We start from the raw sequence: 26,078 nt of genomic DNA, 5'->3' as shown, positions 1-26,078 counted from the left end.
GTGAAACCCCAACCCTACTCAAAATACAAAAATTAGCCAGGTCTGGTGGTGCTTGCCTGTAGTCCCAGCTACTTGGGAGGCTGAAGCAGGAGAACTGCTTGAACCCAGGAGGCAGAGGTTGCAGTGAGCCAAAATCGGGCCACTGCACTCCAGCCAGGGCAACAGAGTAAGACTCCATCTAAAAAAATAAATAAATAAAAATAAAAATAAATAAATAAATAAAATTTGAGTCCCTGTTAAATCACCCTACAATGAAGTCTATCAGTCAACAAGGCTACTCCATGGAGAAAAAAAAGAACCCATCAGTTTTTTAATGCCTTAATTTTTTTTTTTTTTTTTGAAACAGGGTCTTTCCTTGTCACCAGGCTGAAGTGCATTGACACAATCACAGCTCTCTGCGGCCTCGGCCTCCTGGGCTCAAGCAATCCTCCTGCCTTAGCCTCCTGGGTAGCTGGAACCGTAAGTATGCACCACTATGCCTTGCTAATTTTTTTCTATTTTTTTGTAGAGATGGAGTTTTGCCATATTGCCCACACTGGTCTAGAACTCCTGAGCTCAAGTGATCTGCCTGCCTCATCCTCCCAAAGTGCTGGGATTACAGGCATGAGCCACTCTACCTGGCCTAATGCCTTACTCTTAAATGTAAATAGAGAATCAAGAATGAACATTTAAGTGTGACTCTACTTGGGGGTCGAGGCTGCAGTGAGCCATGATTGCACTACTGCGCTTCAGCCTGGGTTAAGACAGAATAAGACCCTGTCTCAAAAAAATTTTTAAAGTAAAAGAAAAAATTTTTAAGTGTGACTCTAGCAGAAAAGACAAAAAACAAAAATTTGGAGGTAACAGAATCAATGTAGACAGGAAATTTTCAAAACATCATTAACGTTCTTGGAGAGAGAGAAGACACTGTGACTGTGAAATAAGATGCAAAAGGAGGCAGAGCAAATCAGATTTCAACAAGAGCTCTCAGAAATTAAAAATTAAAAGTGATTGGCAAAATAAATTTTGTGATAGGGCAGCTGGATGATCAAAACAAGGAAAGTGGCCGGACGCGGTGGCTCACGCCTGTAATTCCAGCAATTTGGGAGGTCAAGGCAGGCAGATCACCTGAGGTCGGGAGTTTGAGACCAACTTGACCAACATGGAGAAACCCCATCTCTACTAAAGATACAAAATTAGCCAAGTGTGGTGGCGCATGCCTGTAACCCCAGCTACTCGGGAGGCTGAGGCAGGAGAATTGCTTGAACCTGGGAGGTGGAGGTTGCAGTGAGCCGAGATTGTGCCATTGCACTCTAGCCTGGGCAACAAGAGCAAAACTCTGTCTCAAGAAAACAAGGAAAGTACCCAGAAAATAGAGGAAAATGTCATATATGTACCAAAAGAAAGAAAATATAGGCTGGGTGTGGTGGCTCACGCCTGTAATCCCAGCACTTTGGGAGGTTTAGCCAGGCGGATCACGAGGTCAAGAGATCAAGACCATCCTGGCCAACATGGTGACACTCCATCTCTACTAAAAATACAAAAATTAGCTGGGCATCGTGGCATGCGCCTGTAGTCCCAGCTACTTGGGAGGCTGAGGCAGGAGAATTGCTTGAACCCGGGAGGCGGAGGTTGTAGTGAGCCAAGATTGTGCCACTGCACTCCAGCCTGGTGACAGAGTGAGACTCCGTCTCAAAAAAAAAAAAAAAAAAAAGAAAATATAATTCAAATATTAAACCAGGAGGTAAAAGCAAATTTCTGAACAAGAATACAGACAACTGAGGGAGGAAAGAAAATTTCAAAGAAATAATGTAAGACAATATCAGACTAAAGTCTCATCGAATGCCGAGCTCACTAAGCAATAAAAGCCCCACTTCAAAACACATCACTGTGAAATTTTAGAACAAGAGAAATTTTAAATTTTAGAATAAGAAAAGACCAGCTGGACGTGGTGGCATACACCTGTAATCCCAGCACTTCAGAAGGCCAAAACGAGGCAGGAGGATCGCTTGGGCCTAGGAGTTTGAGGTTGCGCCACCGCACTCTAGCCTGGGTGACAAAGCAAGACCCTGTCTCAAAAAGAGACATCACAGCCACACAAAGTATGAGGGGTCAGAATGGCCTCAGATTCCTCAGAAGTCAGAAGACAGTGTAGTGGTAACTTCCGTATTCTGAGGAAAACAGCATACAGCGTAGAATAAAGACGCTAATAAAGATATTCTCAGAATGCAAGGCGCATCTCAAAAATGTTCTTTCCAAGTATTCCTTCTAAAGAAACTTTTGGAAGATATGTCCCATCGAAAGGAAGGAGTAAACCAGAAAAGAAGAAAAGAGGTCCTATGAACAAGAGTTCCCATACAGGAAAACAGCCATGGGAATTCTCTGGATGACAGTGAAAGGAAATCCCAGAAAGACGACGCTGCAGCAGCCTGGAGAGTGGCCAGCCCTGCAGAAGACGGAGTGCTGGCCACCGAAGGGAACTACCTGTGCTGCCTGGAAACACTGAGAGTTCCTACTGTATCAGAGAATTTGGTAACATGATAGTGACAGATGCAAATAGAACACAGCAAAGTAACACCAGTGAAAATAAAAGCTTCGATCAGAAAGGAATTATACTCATAGCACACCATGTGGATCAGCTGTGACTAACATGTTACAGTCATGACAGTGTAAAGGTTGAATGGCCAAGGCTACTCTTCCCAGCCTGTTAGAGTGGCCACCCTGCAGGCTGCAACCCTTTATGAGAAATAAAGCTCTCCTTTCCAAATTAAAACAACAACCACTACCACCACCAACCAACCAACACTGAATGAATAATACTGTAACCCAACAATGGCATCTAACAATACAGGGGGAAGTACAACAGAGGGAGGATGGCTATAAGAAAGCAAATCCTCATTTTCCATAGTAGGAAATTAATAAGCATCTTAAACTGGGGGTGGGGGAGTAGGCACAGATCAACAAAAAATCCTAAGCATGTACTAAAAATATGGAGAAAAATAACAGAACAGCTAACTATTGGAAGCATTTGCTTCTATACAGTGGGGAAGGGTGGGACAGCAGACATGTGTCTTTTGTTAGAAGCCAGGTAGAATTAACTTAAATATACAAATTCAAAATGACAGGTACAGAGCATGAAGCTTTAAGAACATTTGATAGGGTAGTCTGGTTCCAGGGCTTCCCTCAGGAGCTGACATCTGACCAGGGATCTGAAGCTTGAATTTTGGCAGGGCCCTCTCCAACCAGAGGAGATAGAAGCTGAATGGGCTCCATGGGCAGAGGAGGCACAGCAGGCCTGGAAAGCCCAGCAGAGCATGAAATGTCAGCTGCCAGGGCTGTGGCAGAAATGGAAGCAACACTGGTCACGGATGGTGGCAAAGGCTGAGCAAGAAAACCCTTCAGAATCTCTTATAATCCTGACACTCTGTGGGTTTTTACAACTCTGGAAGTTTTACATCTTCTCTTTTTTTTTTCTTCGAGATGGAGTCTCGCTGTTGCCCAGGCTGCGGTGCGGTGGTACAATCTCAGCTCACTGCAACCTCCACCTCCCGGGTTCAAGCGATTCTCCTGCCTCAGCCTCCCGAGTAGCTGGGACTACAGGGGTATGCCATCACGCCTGACTAATTTTTATATTTTTAGTAGAGACAGGGTTTCACCATATTGGCCAGGCTGGTCTCAAACTCTTGACCTTGTGATCTGCCTGCCTCAGCCTCCCAAAGTGCTGGGATTACAGGTATGAGCCACCACGCCTGGCCACATCTTCTTTTTTTTGTAGAGGCAGGGTTTTGCTGTCACCCAGGCTAGAGTGCAGTGTTGCCATCATAGCTCACTGTAGCCTTGATCTCCTGGGCTCCAGCGATCCTCCTGCCTCAGTGTCCTGAGTAGCTAGGACTACAGATCTGCGCAACCATGTCCAGTTAAGAAATTGGTAACTTTCTGCTATGCCGTGGCAAGACAGATTCTTACACCAACTCACAGCTACACAACTCCAGGAGAAACAGATCAGGGCTCAATACCTTTCCAAACTGCCGCAGAAGCTGAATGAATGCTCCCTTGCCAAATGGGTTAGTAAGGCTTGCATGGAAAGCAAGTGTCGGATAATCCTGGGAGAGGACAGCAACCCACCGTTTCTAGAGGCAGAGACGAAAACATGTTGGTAAACTGCAGTTCATTTATTTACATTATGTGGAAGAATCAGAGCTTGAATTACAGAACTGTTTCAAATATAATGTTGTCTAAGGAAAATGTTAGCCACAATTCTTTGAAATGGTTTTTCCAAGTATAATGGTTAATGCTTTGTCTTGTCTTATAAATACAAAACAGTATTCCAAAAGATGTCTTCATTGTTACTAAATGCAATTAATGGAGCATAATGTGAAGCAGGCAGTAGCCTCAGCAGCTGTCTCCTGGTGCCTCCGCCCACCATCAATGAGCACACTTTTGTATTTCCAACGAGAGCACTCCCATTACTACAATCTCAGCAGTGCAACACTTTAGCCTAAAAACCCACAACTGACTTATTGACAGATGTCTTAATAGTCTATTCTGGTTGAGTAGTTGTACTTACTGTTGCCCAAGTTGGAACAAGGTCACATTTGTTAAGTACAAAAATGAGGTGTTTCCAAGGTTTTTCCTTCTTCAGGTAAGTTTCAATGTGAGGGGAACGAGTGCCCATTGGATCTCTAGCATCAAGAACTTGAACTACAACATCTGATGAATCTATCACCTGAAAATTCAGAGAGGCAAAAATGGTTTGCTACAGTACAAATAAAAGAGGGATGACATTTAAGGGAGTCTGGGGAAAATAAAATAATAACATTTAGAGACAACTTCAAAACGGTCTCTGGGCAGAGTTGGTTGTAGTTAATCTCAAGGCCCAGCGATCAGAATTCAAAAGGTTTTTCATCCTGTGGTTTTTGAAACCTGTTGAATTTAAAACAGGAAAACTAGCTTAGATGAAACTCAACTTATTTCCTAACTACTATGGATTACTGAACTACTATGGATTACTTCTTAGACTTCTTTAAGTTTGTAATATAATCTTTAAGTTTGTAATATTATAGGTTTTGTGTATTTCACAAAAAACTGAAAAGTTTAGCTTGCCTTCACGGTACTCGTTTTCTATTATGTTACTATTTAATTACATGATTATGCTTGAAAATTTTTCTTCTGAAGGTTGTTATTATTAGTGCATGGACATAAACCTCTGCCAGTTAAAGAGCACTGGATCAGAAATCAAGATACACAAAGCCTCCTTCACTAACAAGCTAGTTGAGCTAGGTACAGCATTAAACCTTTCTAGACAAGAGTCCTCATCTATAAAAGGAGTGGGGTGGACTAAATAACTTAAAATGTTGCATGTGACTTTAAGTAGGCATGATAAATCTAAACAGGAATATCACTTTGGTGGAAATCTTAAAAAATACTGACAGGTAATAACTATATGAGTGTATAATAAAAGATAGCTGTTACTCTTATACAAGTACTTTAAACAATGCAGTTCTCTAGATCAATGCTAGTATGTCTTTCAAGTTTCTTTGTAGAAGGAAGAGGATGGAACAGGCAGTGGTACCTGTACTCTGGGCAACAGAGGTTCAATACATCAAAATCAGTTTTCTTCTACAAAATCACGAAAGCCAAAGGAACCACTCAATGGGAGGGAATTTAGGAGTCGTACCTTGTAGAGCTCACCCCATATTCTTTTGGACTGTCCCTTTTTATAGATCTCTTCTTGAGCTTCATTTCTAAATAAGAAAGCACCCCAAATGAGCAACTGAAGCACCATTAAGACTAAAAGAATGCTTTAGGGTAAAGTCAATGTACCAAAAGAAACAGTATCAAACCCAGTTGGAGATGGACCAGAAACAAACTGAATTTTAAAAGTGTGCCCAAATGTCTGTCAACAAATAAATGAATAAACACAATGTGGCACATATATACAACAAAATAGCATTCAACTTTAAAAAGGAGGAAATTCTAGCTGATTCAGTGGTGCACACCTGTAATTCCAGTACCTTGGGAGGCCAAGCAGGGCAGACTGCTTGAGCCCAGGAGTTCGAGACCAGCCTGGGCAACATGGCAAAACCCCATCTCCACAAAAAATACACAAATTAGCTGGGCATAGTGTTGCATGCTTGTAGTCCCAGCTACTGGGGAGACTGGGGTGGGAGAACTCCTTGAGCCCAGGAGGTTGAGGCTGCAGTGAGCCGTGAGCAGGCTACTGCTCCAGCCTGGGTGACACAGCAAGACCCTGTCTCAAAAAATTAATTAATTAATTAAAAAAAAAAAGAAGAAGAAAATTCTGACACATGCAATGACATGAATGAATCTTGAAGACATTATACTAAGTGAAATAAGCCAGACACAAAAGGACAAATACTGTATGATTCCACTTATATTAGGCACCTAAACCAGTGAAATTCACAACAGACAGAAAGTAGAATGTTGTTACCAGGGGCTGGGGGCAGAGGGGAAATGGAGGCCGGGCGTGGTGGCTCACGCCTGTAATCCCAGCACTTTGGGAGGCCGAGGTGGGCGGATCACAAGGTCAGGAGATCGAGACCATGGTGAAACCCCGTCTCTACTAAAAATAGAAAAAATTAGCCGGGCGCAGGGGCGGGCGCCTGTAGTCCCAGCTACTCGGGAGGCTGAGGCAGGAGAATGGCGTGAATCCGGGAGGCGGAGCTTGCAGTGAGCCGAGATTGCGCCACTGCACTCCAGCCTGGGTGACAGAGCGAGACTCCGTCTCAAAAAAAAAAAAAAAAAAAAGGTTAGAAGAGTACTTTTTTTTTTTTTTTTTGAGACGGAGTCTTGCTCTGTCGCACAAGCTGGAATGCAGTGGTGCGATCTTGGCTCACTGCAACCTCCGCCTCCCGGGTTCAAGCAATTCTCCAGCGTCAGCCTCCCGAGTAGCTGGTACTACAGGTGTTCGCCCCGGGTACAGCTAATTTTTGCATTTTTAGTAGGGACTAGGTTTCACCATGTTGGTCAGGCTGATCTCGAACTCCTGACCTCAGGTGATCCGCCCGCCTCAGCCTCCAAAGTGCTAGCATTGCAGGTGTGAGCCACTGCGCCCGGCCACATTTTTTGTTACATATATTTTACCACAATAAAACATTAAACTAAAAAAAAAAAAGCATGACTGAATTAAGCAGTACATCACAGAGAATTATAAAATGGCAGGCCGAGTGTGGTGGCTGACGCCTGTAATCCCAGCACTTTGGGAAGCCGAGGCGGTCAGATCACGAGGTCAGGAGATCGAGACCATCCAGGCTAACATGGTGAAACCTGTCTCTGCTAAAAATACAAAAATTAGCGGGCACGGTGGTGGGTACCTGTAGTCCCAGCTATTTGGGAGGCCGAGGCAGGAGAATGGTGTGAACCTGGGAGGCAGACCTTGCAGTGAGCCGAGATCGCACCACTGCACTCCAGCCTGGGCACAGAGCGAGACTCTGTCTCAAAAAAAAAAAAAAAAAAGAAAAAGAAGAATTAAAAGAATTTTAAAATGGAATTGGCAGGAGCTGAATCACAACCTATACTCCATAGCTCCCATATAAAGCAGTATTTTTCTGATAAGGTTTAGAATCTGTTCATTTACTAGTCTCAAGGACATTTATCCAAGGTAAACAAAAATAGTTTTATCTTTACTCCATTACCTACTATACCTTTTGCGGGAGGAAAAATTCAAATCAGCAGAATACAAAGCCAACGAAAGTTCAAATAATTCTAAGAATAAATAGATGAACTCACTGCCTCTTTTTGCTTGGCCTCAAATGGCTTGACATTATATCTCTAGTTGGCCCAATGCTTGAAGATGGGCTGACAATAGCAATGAGGTAATAACACTGATGCAGTCAAAGGACAATGCCTCTTCACTAAGACAGCAAAACCTTCACTTCATTTAAGAGACATGAGATAGATGGAGAATGAGAGCTTTCTAGCACTACCCAAGGGAAATGAAATTAAACCTTTCTCAAGAGCAATGTGGCAGCTGCCTATCAAAAAACATGCATACCTTTTGATACCACGATTTGCTCCGTAAGAATTTATCTTTGGGGAATAATTAAGGATGAAAGAGATGTGGTCACATTGATGCTTCACCCTTGTGTTGTTCACCATAAGGAAAAACTATACACAGTATAAATGTCCAACAACGATACTGGCCATAACAAACAAAATACCACTCTGACAATAAATATTATATTATTGTTGATTATGTACTGACATAGAAACGTATTCCTAATAATCACAGCTTACTGCAGCCTCAAACTCCTGGGCTCCAGTGATCCTCCCACCTCAGCCTTCTGGGTAGCTGGGACTACAGGTACATCACTATGCCCAGCCAAGTTTTTATTTTTTGTAGAGACAAGGTCTCGCTATGTTGCCTAGGCTGGTCTCAAACTCCTGTGCTCAAGTGATCTTCCTGCCTTGGCCTCCCAGAAAACTAGTATTACAGGTAAGCCACTGCAGCCAGCTAGTGACTGATTCTTGAGTATGGATCCCTACAAGAATATGATGAAAGTTATAGACACTTCCTCTTCTCCTCCCCAAAACAAACAAACAAAAAGACAAAACTCCACCGCCTTTAGGTATGCTCACAAATTTTCCACATTTTCTTCAAAGAGTCAAAGAAACCTTAAAGGCCATCTATGAACTCAGAGTCTTCCAGTTAAGGAAGCCCCGCATATTCACGGAGGCATTAACAATGCTTAATATCTGCAATGGGGTTATGAGTTATGTTCTTTGTGTTGCATTTTCCAACTTAACTATATTTCCTAATTTGTCTATGACTGGTGTATTACGATTATAAATGAAGAAAATCTTATTTATTTTGGGAATGAAGAGAGACCTTTATCAAGCCGCATTAGACATCTTCAGTCTAGCCCCAATTTCACCAATGTCTCTAGCCTGAGGGAAGAAGACAGCTCCATATATAAATTAAAGCACTGAGCTTCACACAGGCAAAATAACTTGAAAGAAAATGTTTTGTGGCAGAAGAGCAAATGATGAGACTTGCATGAACTTCAAAACTGTACCTCGGCCAGGCGCGGTGGCTCACACCTGTAATCCTAGCACTTTAGGAGGCCGAGGTGGGTGGACTGACTGAGCTCACGAGTTCAAGACCAGCCTGGGCAACACGGTGAAACCTTGTCTCTACTAAAATACAAAAAATTAGCCGGGCATGGAGGCAGGCTGAGGCAGGAGAATTGCTTGAACCTGGGAGGCAGAGGTTGCAGCGGGCCGAGATCGTGCCACTGCATTCCAGCCTGGGCAACAGAGCGAGACTCTATCCACAAAAAAAAAAAAAAGGCCAGGCGCAGTGGCTCATGCTATAATCCCAGCACTTTGGGGGCTGAGGTGGGCGGATCACAAGGTCAGAAGATCGAGACCATCCTGGCTAACACGGTGAAACCCTGTCTCTACTAAAAATACAAAAAATTGGCCAGGCGTGGTGGTGGGCACCTGCAGTCCCAGCTACTCGGGAGGCTGAGGCAGGGGAATGGCATGAACCAGGGAGGTGGAGCTTGCAGTGAGCCGAGATTGTGCCACTGCACCCCAGCCTGGGCAATAGAGCGAGACTCTGTCTCAAAAAGCAAACAAACGAACAAACAAACAAACAAAGAAACTACCTCACACCAGTGTCTTCAGTTACCAAATCACGATCCTTGCCCTGGTCATAGCTCTCAGTGGACATCTCAGCATTTTCGATAAGAGACTGCATATCACTTGCAAATAAGTTTGGTCGCTTCCTCTGTGACTTAGGGCCAAATGTAGTTTCAAAACTTTCAGTTTCAAGAATGTGGACCTTCGATTTCTGAAGAGAAACAAGAATAACAGGTAAAATTAAGAAAAGCACTGAGGAAAAGCGAAAAGCTAAACACCCACCTAGGAAAGACTTTCTGATTTTATTTTTCCAAGGTTCAACCCATACCCAAATCTATAAAAACATGGTTTCAGTCTGGTTTCAAATCAGAAATACTTGTTGAAATGGCACAAACACTGGTACCCTTATTCCGAAGTTCTGTAAGCTTCCTTGGAGAGATACAAAAGTAATACAAATAAAGTAAATATGAATAGTTGTGCAAAAACTTCCCAAAAACTCTGCTTTATTTCATTTATCATAAACTTTAGTCAAATGTAATTAAGGCTACAGCGATGAAAATTAACTAATCTTTTCCACCATTTTTTTTAGCTTTCAAACAAGTGCATAAAATTCGCCAAATTCATAGATTTTATCAAGGACAATCATACTCAAATTTGTGAGGTTTTTTTAAACCAACTGTAAATGCCAACTTTTTCTTGGAAGTTAATTTCTTTCATGGCTAAAAGGAATTGTTTGTTTTGTAAGATGCATTTTAGTTTCAGATAACATTTTCCCTAATTTAGGTAACGTTTTTATTAAATGCACATGGCAAGTCTTCAGATGAAAAACATCTAGCCAAAGTCCAAAATAATAGTTTAGATGTGATAAAAGGAACCTGATACTAACTAGAACTTGATGTGCCTGTATAGGAGTAACAGGCATAAGAATTTCTGAAGCAAGATAAAAGTCAAAGTTTGAGTTAGGATCTATCACATAACAGAATGTTAACAGCCGGCAGACAATATCAAAAAAGAAAAAAGAAGAAAATCACCCTTTTCCCCCTAGCACAAGCTCCTCTGTAAGCACCACTACCAAAAGCTGTGAGGATGATAGAGCAGCCCCCATGGCTTCTGAACTTTAACGGATCCCCTCTTCCAACTTCTAAAGATCCTTAAACTATTTTCATTTTCTCAGATGCTCTAACCCACAACTCAGTTTAGTTTTAGTCACTATGTTCCACTCGGGAGCATCCCCAAACAGAAGCAGCTCATTTTACATGAGAAACAGGTTCTAATGTCACTGGGTAAAATCAAGTGTGACCAAAATTATCTTCAAAATCTCTTAACCTATAAGTTACAGGACACAAGGCTTTGCCTATAAATCTACACATTAATAAGTATAATACAGTAATATACAGTATATAATAAAGTACATATGCAAAGTTACAGTACTCTTACTGTATTGCTACAGAAATACAGTAGTTCTAAAACACATATAGATGAATATGCATATCTGATCTAACTCCACTGTGCAAAATAATCTCAGAATTAGATTTTATAAGTAATAGATATCATACTAAAATAAAATAGGTAAGGTTTTTCAAGACCAAAGCAGAAAACGCATCAATTACTCTGAGTAGCTTTCTGCATCAACAAAGAAGCTGACTGGTGCAACTGTAGACCCTTCATTCTACATACCAGATACTTAAACACTAAATTTTAGAAGCGCTGACAAGAACAGGCAACAAAGCAATAAATCCATGATAGAGCCTCTCTGTTCTTCTCATAAACAAGATTCAATAGTTGCTTAAAAGATGGCTTTAGGGAGAACAGACAAAGAGAACAAGGGAAATGAGCAACTTGTCTGTGGTTCATGAATTACACTCATGTGTTCCCCTGAAAGAAAACAGTCATTCCACTAATAGGTGCCATTCTTCTAGTCCATCATAAAACAAAACATAACTGACAAAACCTGAGGCAATAACCAGGCCTTAGTTTTTATTTTGTTCTGCAAGTAAACACTTTTCTTTGAACTATTTAACCCACGTACGCATGTCAATGTTTTTCTCCCCTCCTCATATCGGAACTGAAGCTTACGTAATGGTTACATTTCTGGGAATTATTATTCAATGCAAGTAAAAATGAGCAGACAAACATCAGACTCTTTCTTTGTTCTGTGTGAAACTCATTCCATTCAACCCAGATTGAATCCTTACCGTACTTCAAACTTCAGCAACTGACAGCCAATGAGACCAGCACCCCTTCCTTCAGCTGAGAAGAAATCTCAAGGATCTTACAAAAGCTGAACGTACCCAACACCAAAGTTCTACCAACTCAATCCTAATTCTACGCTGTCCCAATGTTTGATGGAATTACCACTTAAAACAAGTTTGCCTACCAAAATAAATAATAATAAATAATATTACTAATATCTGTTATCAATTTAGCTCTTATTAGGTGGTGTGCTATGTGCTTACTACGGACCAAGTGCTTTACAGACGTTTCATCTGTAGCCAATAACCCAAGGAGGTGGGTTATCTATACTTTCTTTTTCTTTTTAGACAGTTTCGCTCCTGTTGCCCAGGCTGGAGTGCAATGGCACGATCTTGGTTCACTGCAATCTCCGCCTCCCAGGTTCAAGCAATTCTCCTGCCTCAGCCTCCCGAGTAGCTGAGATTACAGGCATGCACCACCATGCCTGGCTAATTTTGTATTTTTAGTAGAGATGGGGTTTCCTCTTATTGGTCAGGCTGGTCTCAAACTCCTCACCTCAAGTGATCTGCCCGCCTGGGCCTCCCAATTTACAGGTGTGAGCCACTGCGCCCAGCCTATTTATACTTTCAAAGCAAAGAAGTTCAAGTTCATAGAGAAACCCAACTAAGGGTACAGGAATGGATAGAGCAAGGATTAAAATTCAGGTCTCAACTCCAAAACCTGTGCTTTGATCCACTACACTACCATACTTCATACTAAACGTGAAAAGATGAAAACAGAGGTCTTAGGAAGTTCATCATTGCTACACTGAAATTGCTATTTTCTAAGAAAAACAAAAGACAAATATGTTAGAGAGGGAGCTGCAAGGAGTCTGCCCAGGAAATTCCATCGCCAGGGATATCCTACATCTTACATGAGGCCGGATTCGATCATGGAGAAGAGACATTGGTAACTTGCTTTGCTTCATGACAACTTTGTATGGATCCTTCATAACTGTATCCATTTCCTCTTGAAATTTTTGTAATGATGACTGCTTAATCACACGTGTGTTTCCTGTTTTACAAATAAAGAATGTTGCCACTTAATACATATTTGCACATTCATCTTCCACTGACACGGTGAAAGGCAAGATTTTAAATTACCCTCACTCACCCAAGTACCTGATCCATCCATCCCTTGGAGCTATTTCCAAACTTAAAAGAGGAAAAAAACCCAAAAAACTGCCTCTCCTGCACTTGCACACTATGAACTATTCCACCAACCCAGACCCACAAAAGGTTTCAATAGTTTTCCAAGCCGTTTCCTGACTAAATGAAACTGAGAAATAAATAGCGTGGAATGGAACTGAGATCTGACAAATGTCCTACTTCCTGCTAGATCTGGCAGAGAAACTTGGAGCCAATCACAGCTGATCAGTCAGTATAGACAGAGAATCTTGAAACACTGAAACCTGAGTCATAGTTACCACTTTTAGGGTTATGAGGATCCAAAGGGACCTCAATTGGTTAATCAATTGGTTAATGATTCATTAACCAATGAATCCATGCAAGGGAACAAGACAGAGCCCTGCTTGTTCCACCTGGAAAACACCTTGTGAGGGAGATCCTGAAAAGCATTCAATTAAACAGCATGCTGCAGCATGAATGCAAAACAGCAAGGTGGTAATGATGGTAGCAAGGAATGCTTATATTATACTCACTATTTGCTAGGTACTATTCTAAGCACTTTATATGTATTTACTTTTTTTTTTTTTGAGACAGAGTCTTACTCTGTCACCCAGGCTGGAGTGCAGCGGCACAATCTCAGCTCACTGCAACCTCTGCCTCCCAGGCTCAAGGGATTCTCCTGCCTCAGCCTCCCAAGTAGCTGGGATTACAGGTGCCCACCACAATGCCTGGCTAATTTTTGTATATTCAGTAGAGATGGGGGTTTCACCGTGTTGGCCAGGCTGGTCTCGAACTCCTGACCTCAAGTGAATCACCAGCCTTGGCCTCCCAAAATGCTGGGATTACAGGCATGAGCCACTGTGCCTTGCTTGTATTTACTCATTTGATTACCACGACAGTCCTGTGAGATAGGTTTCATCTTATTCTCTGTTAGGGATGAGAAAACTGATGAACAGACAGACTTAATAACTTGCACATAAATGACAGAACTAGAATTCAAACCCAGGCAGTCTAATCTGGAGTCACAGTACCCGGCAGCCATGCTAAATGCTTCTCTGCAGAGTTTTCTTTGACACCTTTCTGTGTTGCAGCTCCTAGGAAGTATCCTACCAAAAGTATAAGAGACTCAAAGGTAGCTGCCATCTGCCCCCAAGGACAGAGGTCAAACACCAAGCAAACACTGGGGTCTGATCATCTAAAGTGCCCATACATTACCAGTGGCTAAGGGCAAAGTTAAAAGCCCAGACTGAAATGGAACAGGGAGTTTCCCAAGGAAGAAGCCGTGATCACCCTGTGACTGAAGATACTCTATTCACTGTTGGAAGGTTCAACAGTGAGACCCTTTAATTGTCACCCAAGTTCAAATAAAAACTCCATTAAGAAGTGTTTCAGAGGAACTCTGGGCTAATGCACTTACCCTGAAGGATATATGCACAAACACCTACAAGGCCACCTCTCAAACAGTATCTCTCCAGGCAAGCATAAAAGATCAAGATGAGCATTCTAAGGTCTGTGAATGCTAGTCATTAAGGACGGTCTTATCTGCTTAAGAGGGTTCAATTACAATTACTAATGGTGAGCGCTCTTCAAAAAGAAGTTATTTATTAAATCTACCACCACTACTTTTCCCAGTACTTTTTCTTATCCCTTTCTCAGATAATCCTTGACAGTTCCACTCACCAAAAACTCCTATCGTTTAGATATTTAAACATCCTAGCCGTTTCCATTCAGCATACATTTTGTAGAGCAAAGTAGCAGGGGATAATACTCACCAAACCATTTAATATTTGGCTCTACTCTTGCTACTGTGCCAGAAGCCACCGTTGACTGATATTGCAGGGGTTTAATTATTTTACCACGACTGTTCCTAAATTGAGGAAAGAACAGATATTGGTTGACAACAGAAGAATGGCAACAGCAAAGTTTGATTTACAGAATATATTTTCCATCAAAAGGACTTCTTACTTTGGTTTTAAATGATCATGAAATACCAATTCCAGTAAACACAAAGTACTTCTACATTTGAAACAGATTGCCCAAAAGCCATTTAACCTCTTGCAACAGAGCACGTAATGATTTCTGCTAGATGAATAACAACGGTGACGTTTTAAAAAATCTGTTTACTGTTTACTTTAAAAAAAAAAAAACACATACTTGAGTTTTTTGGGTAACTATTCGAAGGCTGTTTTAGATGAATTGTTCAAGTAGAGGGTGATTTACGCTGGGATTCCAAATTCTAAAACAAACTGCAAAGTAGATGACTAACGCATAATAAGTTAATTGACATTTGTATTTTAGTCACATCTTCTAGAACAGACAGAGACGGAGAATCTAATTACCAAACAAACTAAGACCAGCTAGCGGAATGCCACACTCAGCAAATCCCTGTGGTAGAGGCTACCTCAGCAGAACTCGGAGTTGTGATGAGTGTCCAAGTGCCACAATGTTGTGATCTACATTTTGGCATTAAAAAACACATTTTCTGGTGGCTTTCCTACCCATAGTCCTGTAGGTTTTGTTATATCTGGCCGTATTTAACGCTGAGATTTAATGCGCCATTTGTGAAGGTCAGGGCTGTGAGAAACAAGACCTCCACTTTTGAGTACTGTGAAACCATCACTATTTCACCACCAGCTACCCATGCCCTTAACCAAAAATTAACCATTTATCCTAACGACATTCATATACAATTATATTCGAGAATATATAACTCTTATTTGGAGGAAGTGGGGGTGAGAACAGCAAAGGCTTAATCAGTCTCAGCTAGCGGTCAAGGGCATGAAGGAAAAGAGAAAGGATGACAGCACCCAATGCTCACCTGCGCTCCTTTTGCCTATACATATTCAGGCGCCGGATGGTGGCCCGGTCCCTCATGTTTTGGCCTCCTGCTCCCTGCACTCGATCTACAAAAGGCAGAAGTACACAGTGCACTATTTGATAACCAACCAGTATAACCAACAAGTCATTGCTTAAAATGCAACAAGTAGTTCACCCAAATTAGGTAAGAAACCACCAACCACAAAAATCTCTACTTTCTCCATGTTGTTCCAATAATTATTACTTGAAGCTATATGGTATGACAAAGCTGACCCAACCTTTGATCTTCGATAGGATTGTATTTGAGAAGAAGAACAGCTAATATTTTTGAGCACTTATGATGGCTATCCACATTATAGGCATCATCTCATTTAATCCATACAATAATCCTATAGATATATTATCTCCATGCTGCAGAGTGAGAAACTGAGGCACAGTGGTCAGACACCTTGCCCAAGGTCAAACCGTTACTAAATGGCAGTGCCAGAATTTGAACACGAGCATTTTATCACATCTGTGGTCTTAACCACGAAGATACCTACCTCTGTGCCTCCATTTAACAAATATGGGGTGCCTCCTCCATGCAAGGCACCATGGAGACTATAATTTTGATATATATGTGTTCCAGTTTCTTAATGTTTGATTTTTGTTTATTCAACACAGCAATTCTTGCCTTACATCTCAAAGAGAAAGAGAAGAACAAACGAGCAGGGTAATACTAGCCTAGCTTCTCATTTTGGGACCCATTTATTTATTTATTTATTTATTCTTCCCGAAACGGAATCTTGCTCTTTCACCCAGGTTGGAGTGCAGTGTTGCGATCTCAGCCCACTACAACTTCCGCCTCCCCGGTTCATGCGATTCTCCTGCCTCAGCCTCCCGAGTAGCTGGGATTACAGGCATCCGCCATCATGCCCGGCTAATTTTTCTATTTTTTTTTTTTTTTTTTTTTTGAGACGGAGTCTCGCTCTGTCACCCAGGCTGGAGTGCAGTGGCCGGATCTCAGCTCACTGCAAGCTCCGCCTCCCGGGTTCACGCCATTCTCCTGCCTCAGCCTCCCGAGTAGCTGGGACTACAGGCGCCTGCCACCTCGCCCGGCTAAGTTTTTTTGTATTTTTAGTAGAGACGGGGTTTCACTGTGTTAGCCAGGATGGTCTCGATCTCCTGACCTCGTGATCCGCCCGTCTCGGCCTCCCAAAGTGCTGGGATTACAGGCTTGAGCCACCGCGCCCGGCCTAATTTTTCTATTTTTGTAGAGAGGGGGTTTCACCATGTTGGTCAGGCTGGTCTTGAACTCCTGACCTCAGGTGATCCGCCCGCCTCGGCCTCTCAAAGTGCTGGGATTACAAGCCTGAGCCCACACCCAACTGGGAGCCCTTTAAATTACCTGTCTGGTCCTGAAGTGATGCAGTAGAAGACAGACTGAAACCACAGCCCATTGGCTCTCCTACTCTCTAACAGTAGAGACTGGCGGCTCTACTACTGCTCACTAACTGTTGCAGTTATGACAAGCCACTTCCTGCATTTTGATTCAGTCTCTTTACCTGTAAAATCATAATCTCTAAGGGACTTTTGGGGTCTAACATTCTGAGATTCCAGTTTGTGCAAAGTGAATAATTTATTATCAATCCGGAGTAAACATTCAACATGCATTAAAATTGTCAAAAATTCTAAATCATATTTTAAAACAAAGTTTTATTAATTAAACTTGAATGGAAAGAACTCTCCCACAGGATGTCTTGTTAATCCTACAGGTGGAACTTCGCCAAAACTTACACACATCTCCAAAACAGCCTTACTGCAATGATCATATTGACTTCTTTGTAGGGTTCTCTAAGCACTTTACCAGATAGAATAATTCCAAGGGCAAAAACTACAATCCCTTTCTCATTTTAAAGGTCAAAGTTAAGGTGACCGGCAAATATGATCACGTGTAAAAGGCCCGAATACCCATTTTCAAGCTGACTTTCTCTGCATCTCTCAACTGGAGAGGACCCGAGGCTGCCAGCCTGAGTGTTCACTTTCCCTGACTTTAGACCAGTTGACTACACTTTGGCCTGCCAGGCGTGCAATGTCAGCCCTCCTCAGTGCCCCCCTGAGAAGAAACCATCACAAATATTGCTTTCCTTTTTCCCTTTTCATCCCCAACAGCCACCCCGCTCATAGTCATTCTAAGCAATGCCACCCAAGTAACCCTCCTCCTCCAGTCCTCGGAGCCCTTCCCTATACTTCCTCCAAGCTCCACCCTCGATCAGCCCTGCCGCCTGTACCCGGGTTTGTGCTGGCCTTGGACGGGTTGATGGTGCTCCGTCCTTTGTACTTGGGCTTCACCATCTTGGCGACGAGACCGGGACCGGAGTGCGAGGTCCGGCTTACGTGGGGAAACAAATTTAGATCTACCCAGGCCCGGCCGAGGCGACCCGCGTGAACCACGCCGGACCACGTGTGCACGACCTACGTCACTTCCGCTCGCGCCCCTCCCTGCCCCAGAGCGACTTCCTGTGAACGCGCGGCGCGCGCCACTATCGGCCTGGCTCCTCCCCCGCCCTAGACACCTAGGCGTCGCCCTGCGTGGAGCCCCAGCCCGCTCCAGCCCTAGCAACCGCCAAGCTGCCCCTCCATAGCAACCGCCTAGTTACCCTGAACGCGTGGCCCAGAGCTCCCAGTTGGGTCCACCTCCAAATAAAGAAGCCTCTTCCCCTGCCAATGACACAAGCTTAAGTTTGTCTTCTGAATTTGTCTTCTAAGTCCTTCCAAAAGTTGCCGACCACACAGCAGCCAAATATCCATTAGAAGGTGTCATCCTCTTCCTTACAATTCCAGCGGCTTATCATCACTCTTAGAATGACAGGTAGGGGAAAGGGGAAGGGAGAAACAGAGAGAGACAGAGATTGATTCAAACTTTTTGCCATCCCTGCAGGATTCTGTGATCTGGCCTCTGCCTATTTATCTGATCTCATGTGTACCTCCCTCCCTCTGGTTATTCTGACATTTACACTGGATATTCTCTCTGCCTGAATCACTCTTTCCCAGAATCTTTGCATAGGTGGTCATTCAATCCTCAGCTCAAATATCACCTATTGGTAGGCCTGCAAGAATTAGCAAATAGAAATACAGGACACCAAATTAAATTAGAATTTCAGCGGAAAAAAAGGAATACATTTCTTTAGTACACCTCCAATAGTGCCTGGAAAATACTTACACTAAAAAAGTATTCATCGTTTGCCTAAAATCCAAATGTAACTGTACGTTCTGTATTTTATCTGGTGACCCTTCGTACTGTGAGAACTCTTTCCTGTCTGATTTGTCTAAATCAGCCACCTTTCACCCTTTCACAGTTACTCTGTTACAGTATTCTGTTTTATTTATTTCATGGCATTTATCACTAGTTGAATTTTTTTTTTTTTTTTACCAGTTTATTGGCTGCTTCCCTCAAACTAGAATGTAAGCTTCTTGAAAGCAGGGACCTTGTAAATTTGTTCACTGCTGTGTCTTTAAGACTTGAATAGCACCTGAAACAAAGGACTCAAAAAATATTCATTAAATGAAAGGATGAGTAGATGGGAATGTCTCTTGCCTTGAGGGTGAAGGAAGGCATTAAGACCCAGTGATTTCTGTTTCTACCAGCCAAAATAAAGTTTCTAGATGCCAGTGTTTCAACCAAGAAGCCCTCTTTTTAAAATTTTTTTTATTTTTTTGTTTTTGTTTTTGTTTTTTGAGACAGAGTCTCGCTTTTGTCGCCCAGGCTGGAGTGCAGTGGCAGGATCTCGGCTCACTGCAACCTCCGCCTCCTGGGTTCAAGCAATTCTCCTGCCTCAGCCTCCCAAGTAGCTGGGATTACAGGCACACGGGCCAGGACAGAAATACCTTCTGTCCCTCGAGCTTTGCTGGTCTCAAACTCCTGACCTCAGGTGATCCACTCGCCTCGGCCTCCCAAAGTGCTGGGATTACATGTGTGAACCACCGCGCCTGGCCCCTGTCTCTTTTTTGGTACCTCAAATTGTCAGGAAGTGGCCATCTTTGTACCCTCTGGATAGGCCAGAAAAGAGATGGTTAGGCAAGAGGAAGGGTGGATACATGCAGTGTAGCTCATTTCATAAAAACGAACAACTTGTTATAAAGTGAGGTATTCTAATTGAGCAGGGGATGATTGAGTCTTTATTTCTCCGAGTTTGAAACAAACCCCGAAACATTCTTTTTAGAGCAAAAGCAGGCCATGTCATAGGCAAGAGCTGGAAATACCTTCTGTCCCTCGAGCTTCGCTTTCCTTGCCCCAAGGGCAAGTATCATGAGATTAAATGCAATTCTGCTGGGAAGGCCCTGACCCTGACTTGTGTTAGGGAAGCCCTGAGAGCTATTTGGAAAAAAACTTCATGCTCAGTGAAGATGCCCTCTTCCACCCCACACTGTCCCTCTGATCCCCAAAACAAGGGTACAATAGCCTCCTCCCAGAGAGAAGATTCAGTTAATGTGTTTCTGATGCCTCAAGTTGGTGCAAACCAGAATAAACACGGATGGCAAAAATCAGCCTATGAGCTCATTCAGGCTTTGATCAGAGACATAATTTCATTATGAAATTTTGAATCAGGCTGTTGTGAAGTCTTGCCAAGGAGTTTCATTTTCCCAGATGATATGGTGGGTTGTTTCTCTCCTGTTCTCATACTCTGCTTGCATTTATCGTACAAACTTTCCATCTATTTTTATAATCTGACCTATCAATCCTTTTACAACAATATTTGCTGATCTTGACAACCAACGTCAATTCTACCAGCAGATAAAAAGCCTGATCAAGGTAGGTCAAGCTTAAGTTACTGGTTTGATTTGCCTGCCCTGCTTGCCTCATTGTAATGCAGTGACTATTTTTCACTCTCTTTTCTGATGTCATGCTGACCAGCAAAGGCAAGCTACACCTCCAGGTCTACAGTTCCTCAGCTTTAAAACAGATGCAATAACTTAACTACCCTGAAAGGCTGCAATAAGATCATATGAGTTATGGTATATGGAAGCATCATGGACATGGTACACATCATGCAGATGGGATGCTTTTTTTTTTTTTTTTTTTTGAGATGGAGTCTTGCTCTGTCACCAGGCTGGAGTGCAGTGGCGTGATCTCAGCTCACTGCAAACTCTGCCTCCCGGGTTCAAGCAATTCTCATGCCTCAGCCTCCCGAGTAGCTGGAATTACAGGCATGTGCCACCACACCTGGCTAATTTTTGTATTTTTAGTAGAGACGGGGTTTCACCATGTTGGCCAGGCTGGTCTCGATTTCCTGACCTCGAGATCTGCCCGCCTTGGCCTCCCAAAGTGCTGGGATTACAGGCGTGAGCCACTGCACTGGCCAGGGATGCTTTCTATTTTTCTCAAAATCCAGGATTAGCTACTCATCCCCTCAAATCTTGCTCCTGGTAACCACAGGTTTGTGTGAATGAGAAGACCTTAATGGAGACTGGCTGGAAATGCCATGTCCTGGACTGGGGTCTTCACAGGAAGCAGACAATCCTGACCTTACTTTTTTTTTTTTTCCAGACAGAGTCTTGCTCTGTCACCCAGGCTGGAATGCAATGGCGCGATCTCAGCTCACTGCAACCTCTGCCTCCTTGGTTCAAGCAATTCTCCTGCCTCATCCTCCTGAGTAGCTGGGATTGCAGGCACCCGCCAGGACACCCAGCTAATTTTTGTATTTTTAGTAGAGGCGGGGTTTCGCCATGTTGGCCAGGCTGGTCTTGAACTCCTGACCTCAGGTGATCCCCTTGCCTCAGTCTCCCAAAGTGCTGGGATTATAGGCATGAGCCACTGCGCCCGGCCCTGACCTCACTTTATCTTCATTCTGTAAAAAGTTTGTCACTGGGGTCTAATGGGCAAATAGCAGCAGCTTCTAAAGCAGCGTTTTTCAAAGTGTGGTCTGAGAACCACAAGCATCAGAAACACTTGGGGGATTTGTTTAAAAATGCTGGGCGTGGTGGCTCATGCCTGGAATCCCAGCACTTTGGGAAGCAGAGGCAGGTGGATCGCTTGAGCTCAGGAGTTTGAGACCAGCCTGGGTGACATGGCAAAACCTTGTTTCTACAAAACATGCAAAAATTAGCCAGGCGTGGTGGCTCAAACCTGTAGTCCCAGGTACTTGGGAGGCTGAGGGTGGAGAATCGTTTGAGCCTGGGAAGTGGAGGCTGCAGTGAGATTGCGCCACTGCACTCTCTAGCCTGGGCGACAGAGTGAGATCCTGTCTCAAAAATAAAATAAAATAAAAATGCAGATTCCTGGGTTTTATCCCAGAGCTTCCAAAATCAGACCATCTTGGGGGTGGGGCCAAGAGAATCTGCATTTTGGCAAGCTCCTCAAGTGATTCTTGTATATACAAAAGTGAAGTGTTTTCCAAGAGTCACTCGGAGGCTTTCTGGCCAGGTGACCAGAAGACAGCCCTGGAAGATTCAGCTTCTTTCCTACCTATCTTAAATCATCTTGTTCTTAGCAGAGCCAGGGTGAGGAAGGCTGCTGCAGTGTCTAATGTACTCTGAAAATATATGTCTTGGCTCTGCCCCAAATGCCTTGATATTTATGCTGCAGCTGGAGGGTTACCCTTTGGCAATGCTCCATTGTAAGGCCATTAGCTCTTAATTAGTGTCAGCTTGTTGGGTTATACTTCCCAATTGAACTGCTAGCAGAAGCTGCTCTTTTCAGGCCTCTTGTGTCTCTCCTCTGGCAAGTCCATGATGCACTGACCCCTGCCTGCTGAGGCCAAGAGTTGGGCCCCTGGAATGACCGCTGCCCAATATGAAACAGTCCTAGTCCCCAACTGCTAGGTTCTGGGACTCTGGAAGAACAGAGAAAGGCTCAGAATATATATCTACAGGGTTTTGTTGTTTTGTTTCATTGATAGAAAACAAAAAAGTGAGTCCTTGGTTATACAACCTCAACAGTTCTACAAGCAAATTCAAGTATAAGAAAAGTAAAAGTTCGGCCGGGTGTGGTGGCTCATGCCTGTAATCTCAGCACTTTGGGAGGCCAAGGAAGGCAGATCATCTGAGGTCAGGAGGTCGAGATAGGTCTAGCCAACATGGTGAAACCCTGTCTCTACTAAAAATACAAAAATTAACTGGGCGTGTTGGCGCATGCCTGTAATCCCAGCTACTAGGGAGGCTGAGGCACAAGAATTGCTTGAGGCCGAGAGGCAGAGGTTGCAGTGAGCCAAGATTTACACCAGTGCGCACCAGCCTGGGCGACACAGTGAGACACTGCCACAAATAAATAAATAATAATAATAAAAAAGAAAAGTAAAGTGTATTAACTTGGAGCTTCATAGGCCAAGTTACCCTCAGTTTTCAGTCTAGGATACCTGGGAAATTCTTGGACAAGGATATAGCAAACTGGTGGGCTTGCTAGCTGTAAAAATGGCTAGGTGACTCACCTCTGGGAACCCCGAGAAACTTATCTTTATGGTCACCACTTCTAAGTGGGAGAAACAGTCTGTATTAGTCTTGGCATGCATCTCACTGCTGGGTAGGAGTTCTTCAAAAAGATCCCCAGATTAAGCTTTGGAAAAATAACTAGAAGCATTTCACTCCTTCCTATCACCAAATCCCTTGTGGTCTTCGGCATATTCTGCTCAAGAAAATCTGAGAAGCCCTTTTATGAGATACTATTAATGGCCTCTAATTTTCAGCCTGGCTTAGATAACTCAAGACTGCTGGCTCTGTCCTGAGAAGTGGATCCAGAACACACACTGATGTGGGAATTTAAAATATAATTCCAAATTGTAGATAATTGTTTAAGCTCTGAGGAGGTTGGAGGGCCTATATTAAGTCATCTCCCCAGGATCAGTGTGTTTCCTATTACACTTGATACCTATCTGTCCAGGGATCCTTTTGATTTTGAAGCCATTAGACCAAATCTTTGTATAATTCTTTACCTCCTTGTCTCCTGCCCACCTCCCTCCTTTTTCTTTAAGAAAACACTTTTTAAAAATTTTATCCAGGTCCCTTGGTTTGTTTCCAGTGGAATAATGTCACGTTAAAGAATCTGAAAAGTTAACTTCCCTTCTAAAACCAACAGATCAGTGGAGCTCTGTCTGTCAGATGGTCAGTCTTGCCCTAAGGGCATCCTCCGCCCAGCAAGACACTGAGATTTTCATTGACCTCCTCCATCCCTCTTGCTCTTCTGTCTGGTTTAGTCTAGACTAGGAACAAAATCTTATTTCTAAAATAGAGATTCAGGCAAAGGTATGGAAGAAAGTCAGGGTGAATATCTTCTCAAGCAGCAGAGGAAGAACTGGTCAAAACCTTTAGCTGTGTTTCCTTTTTTAGAACTCCGATTAGAAAAAGATAAGTCTACCACTTCCTCATCTTTGGGAAAAGCAATCCTTCCTACTCACTGTGCAACCCAGGTTGGAGGAATCTTCTAGATGGTTTTGTTTGTTTGTTTGTTTGTTTTGAGATGGAGTCTCACTCTGTCATCCAGGCTGGAGCACAGTGGTACAATCTTGGCTCACCATGCCCAGACAAGTTTTATATTTTCAGTAGTGACAGGGTTTCACCATGTTGGCCAGGCTGGTCTCAAACTCCTGACCTCAAACGATCCATCCACCTCGGCTTCCCAAAGTGCTGGGATTACAGGCATGAATCACTGCGCCCAGCCCCTTCTAGATGCTTTAAAAGTCTATGTGAGAGACTTTAAAGTTGTCAGTTTTGCTTCTAGCTAGAGCTGGGCAAATCCCCAAGATGCCCAGTCACTGTGCCCAGGACCTGGGGACTCAGGTTTTGCTGTATACTCCCCACTCTCCTACGTCAAGAAAAGGCATGAACCAAACCAAGTAGCTTATCTCTGAGTGCAGGGGTAGGCAGATTACAGCCCACAGGCCAAATCCCACCAGTTGCTGTTTTTATGTGGCCCACAAGCTAAGAATGGTCTTTATGTTTTTAAATGGCTGAACAAATTCAAAATAAGAATAATATTTTGTAACATGTGAAAATTATATGAAATTCAAACTTCTGGGTTCATAAAGTTTTATTGGTTCACAGCCACACCATTTGTTTACATATGGTCTATGGCTGCTTTTGCACTGCAAAGGCAGAGATGAGTAGACATGACAGACCACAAAAGGCCTGTGAAGCCTAAAATATTTACTACCTGGCCTTTTACAGAAAACACTTGCCTACAACCGCCTGTGCTAGGGCACTGGTGTGTGCTCTGATCATTGAAGAGACAGGGAATTGACCATTCACTATCTATTTGCCATTGCTCTCTGAGAGTGAACATTGCCCATCCCACTGTAGAGGTATATTTCATTTTTTCTACCCTGGGCATTCAAACGAGGGGTCCACTCCACACCTGATGTAGCTCATACTTTCATGGACCAGCAGGGGGCTCTCTGCAGAGGTTTAAAATTCATGGGGAGAGAGGCGGTGTTAGAGGACAAAAGCAAGTCTCAGGGGAGCAGCACTGATCTGTCAGTCTCCTAGGTGAGCCCCAGGATTTTTTTTTCTGGCTGAAGGGAACTTCAGGCAGAAATCCAAAGTGCTCCTTTGTCCACGGTCTTTGTGAAAGCAACTTTGGTGACCTTGAAGCAAAGCACAACAGAAAGTAGAGGAGATGGTCCACTTGCCCGGCATGGTTCTGGTGCACCATGGTCTTTAGGGGCTACACCAAGTGCGAGCAGCTTCAGGCGTGTTGGAGGCAGCCCCTGCAGCATGGCACAGGGGCACATACTGGCAGGTAGTCTGAATAGCTTTGTGAGCAATGCATGCTGATGAGGGGCTCGAGAGGCTAGGCAGGGGCGGATGGATGTCCTTGCAGGCCCTATAGTGTTATTTATAAGCATATATGATCCAACCCTCAGAATCCCCTCCTGCCAATAAATGAGACACTCACCAGGCTGCATATCATGGTATCAAGGTATGGAAAAGCACATGGAAAATGCAAGTTTTCACATAGCCAAGTGGTAGCTGAGCCAGACTACCTGAGGTCCAGTTCTGACCTCACTATTTATTAGCTGTGTGTCCTTGGTCACATCCTTTCACCTCTTTGTGTCTCAGTTTCCTCATCTGTAAAATGGGCCTAATAATGGTATCTACCTCACAGGCCTGTGTTGAGGATTAAATGAAGCAATGCGAGTAAAAGGCTTAGAATAGTGTAAGCACTGTGTCAATGTGTAGTACTGTAAGCGCTACATGTATGCACATAGTGTAAGCGCTATGAGAGTATTTCCAACTATACCCACAGCCTCAAGAGACTTGGGAAAGAACAGGAATGCAATAATACATCGCACAGTCTCTGCTTTCAGGAGCTGATCTTAGGCCGTGGGATGCAGACATGGATGTCATAAA

General features: G+C 43.3%; 1 protein-coding gene across 1 annotated transcript in view; it reads right to left on the bottom strand.

The window, feature by feature from the left end:
* GNL2 (G protein nucleolar 2) overlaps positions 1-18,205 on the bottom strand; it is a 29,977-nt gene extending 11,772 nt beyond the window's left edge. Inside the window, exons 1-8 of the mRNA XM_005543932.4 lie at positions 18,029-18,205; positions 15,760-15,844; positions 14,714-14,808; positions 12,689-12,828; positions 9,609-9,793; positions 5,657-5,723; positions 4,547-4,705; positions 3,996-4,109 (exon numbers count right to left, since the gene is read on the bottom strand). Of these exons, the coding sequence (XP_005543989.3) occupies positions 3,996-4,109; positions 4,547-4,705; positions 5,657-5,723; positions 9,609-9,793; positions 12,689-12,828; positions 14,714-14,808; positions 15,760-15,844; positions 18,029-18,092 (909 nt within the window). The 5' untranslated portion in view covers positions 18,093-18,205. The remainder of the gene's footprint in view (positions 1-3,995; positions 4,110-4,546; positions 4,706-5,656; positions 5,724-9,608; positions 9,794-12,688; positions 12,829-14,713; positions 14,809-15,759; positions 15,845-18,028) is intronic.
* Positions 18,206-26,078: the final 7,873 nt, after the last annotated feature.

This window comes from Macaca fascicularis, chromosome 1, assembly GCF_037993035.2.
Source record: "Macaca fascicularis isolate 582-1 chromosome 1, T2T-MFA8v1.1".
In the NCBI taxonomy this organism is placed as follows: Eukaryota; Metazoa; Chordata; class Mammalia; order Primates; family Cercopithecidae; genus Macaca; species Macaca fascicularis.
The sequence above is the reverse complement of the archived record's forward strand: the minus strand, read 5'-3'. Positions and strand labels throughout refer to the sequence as shown.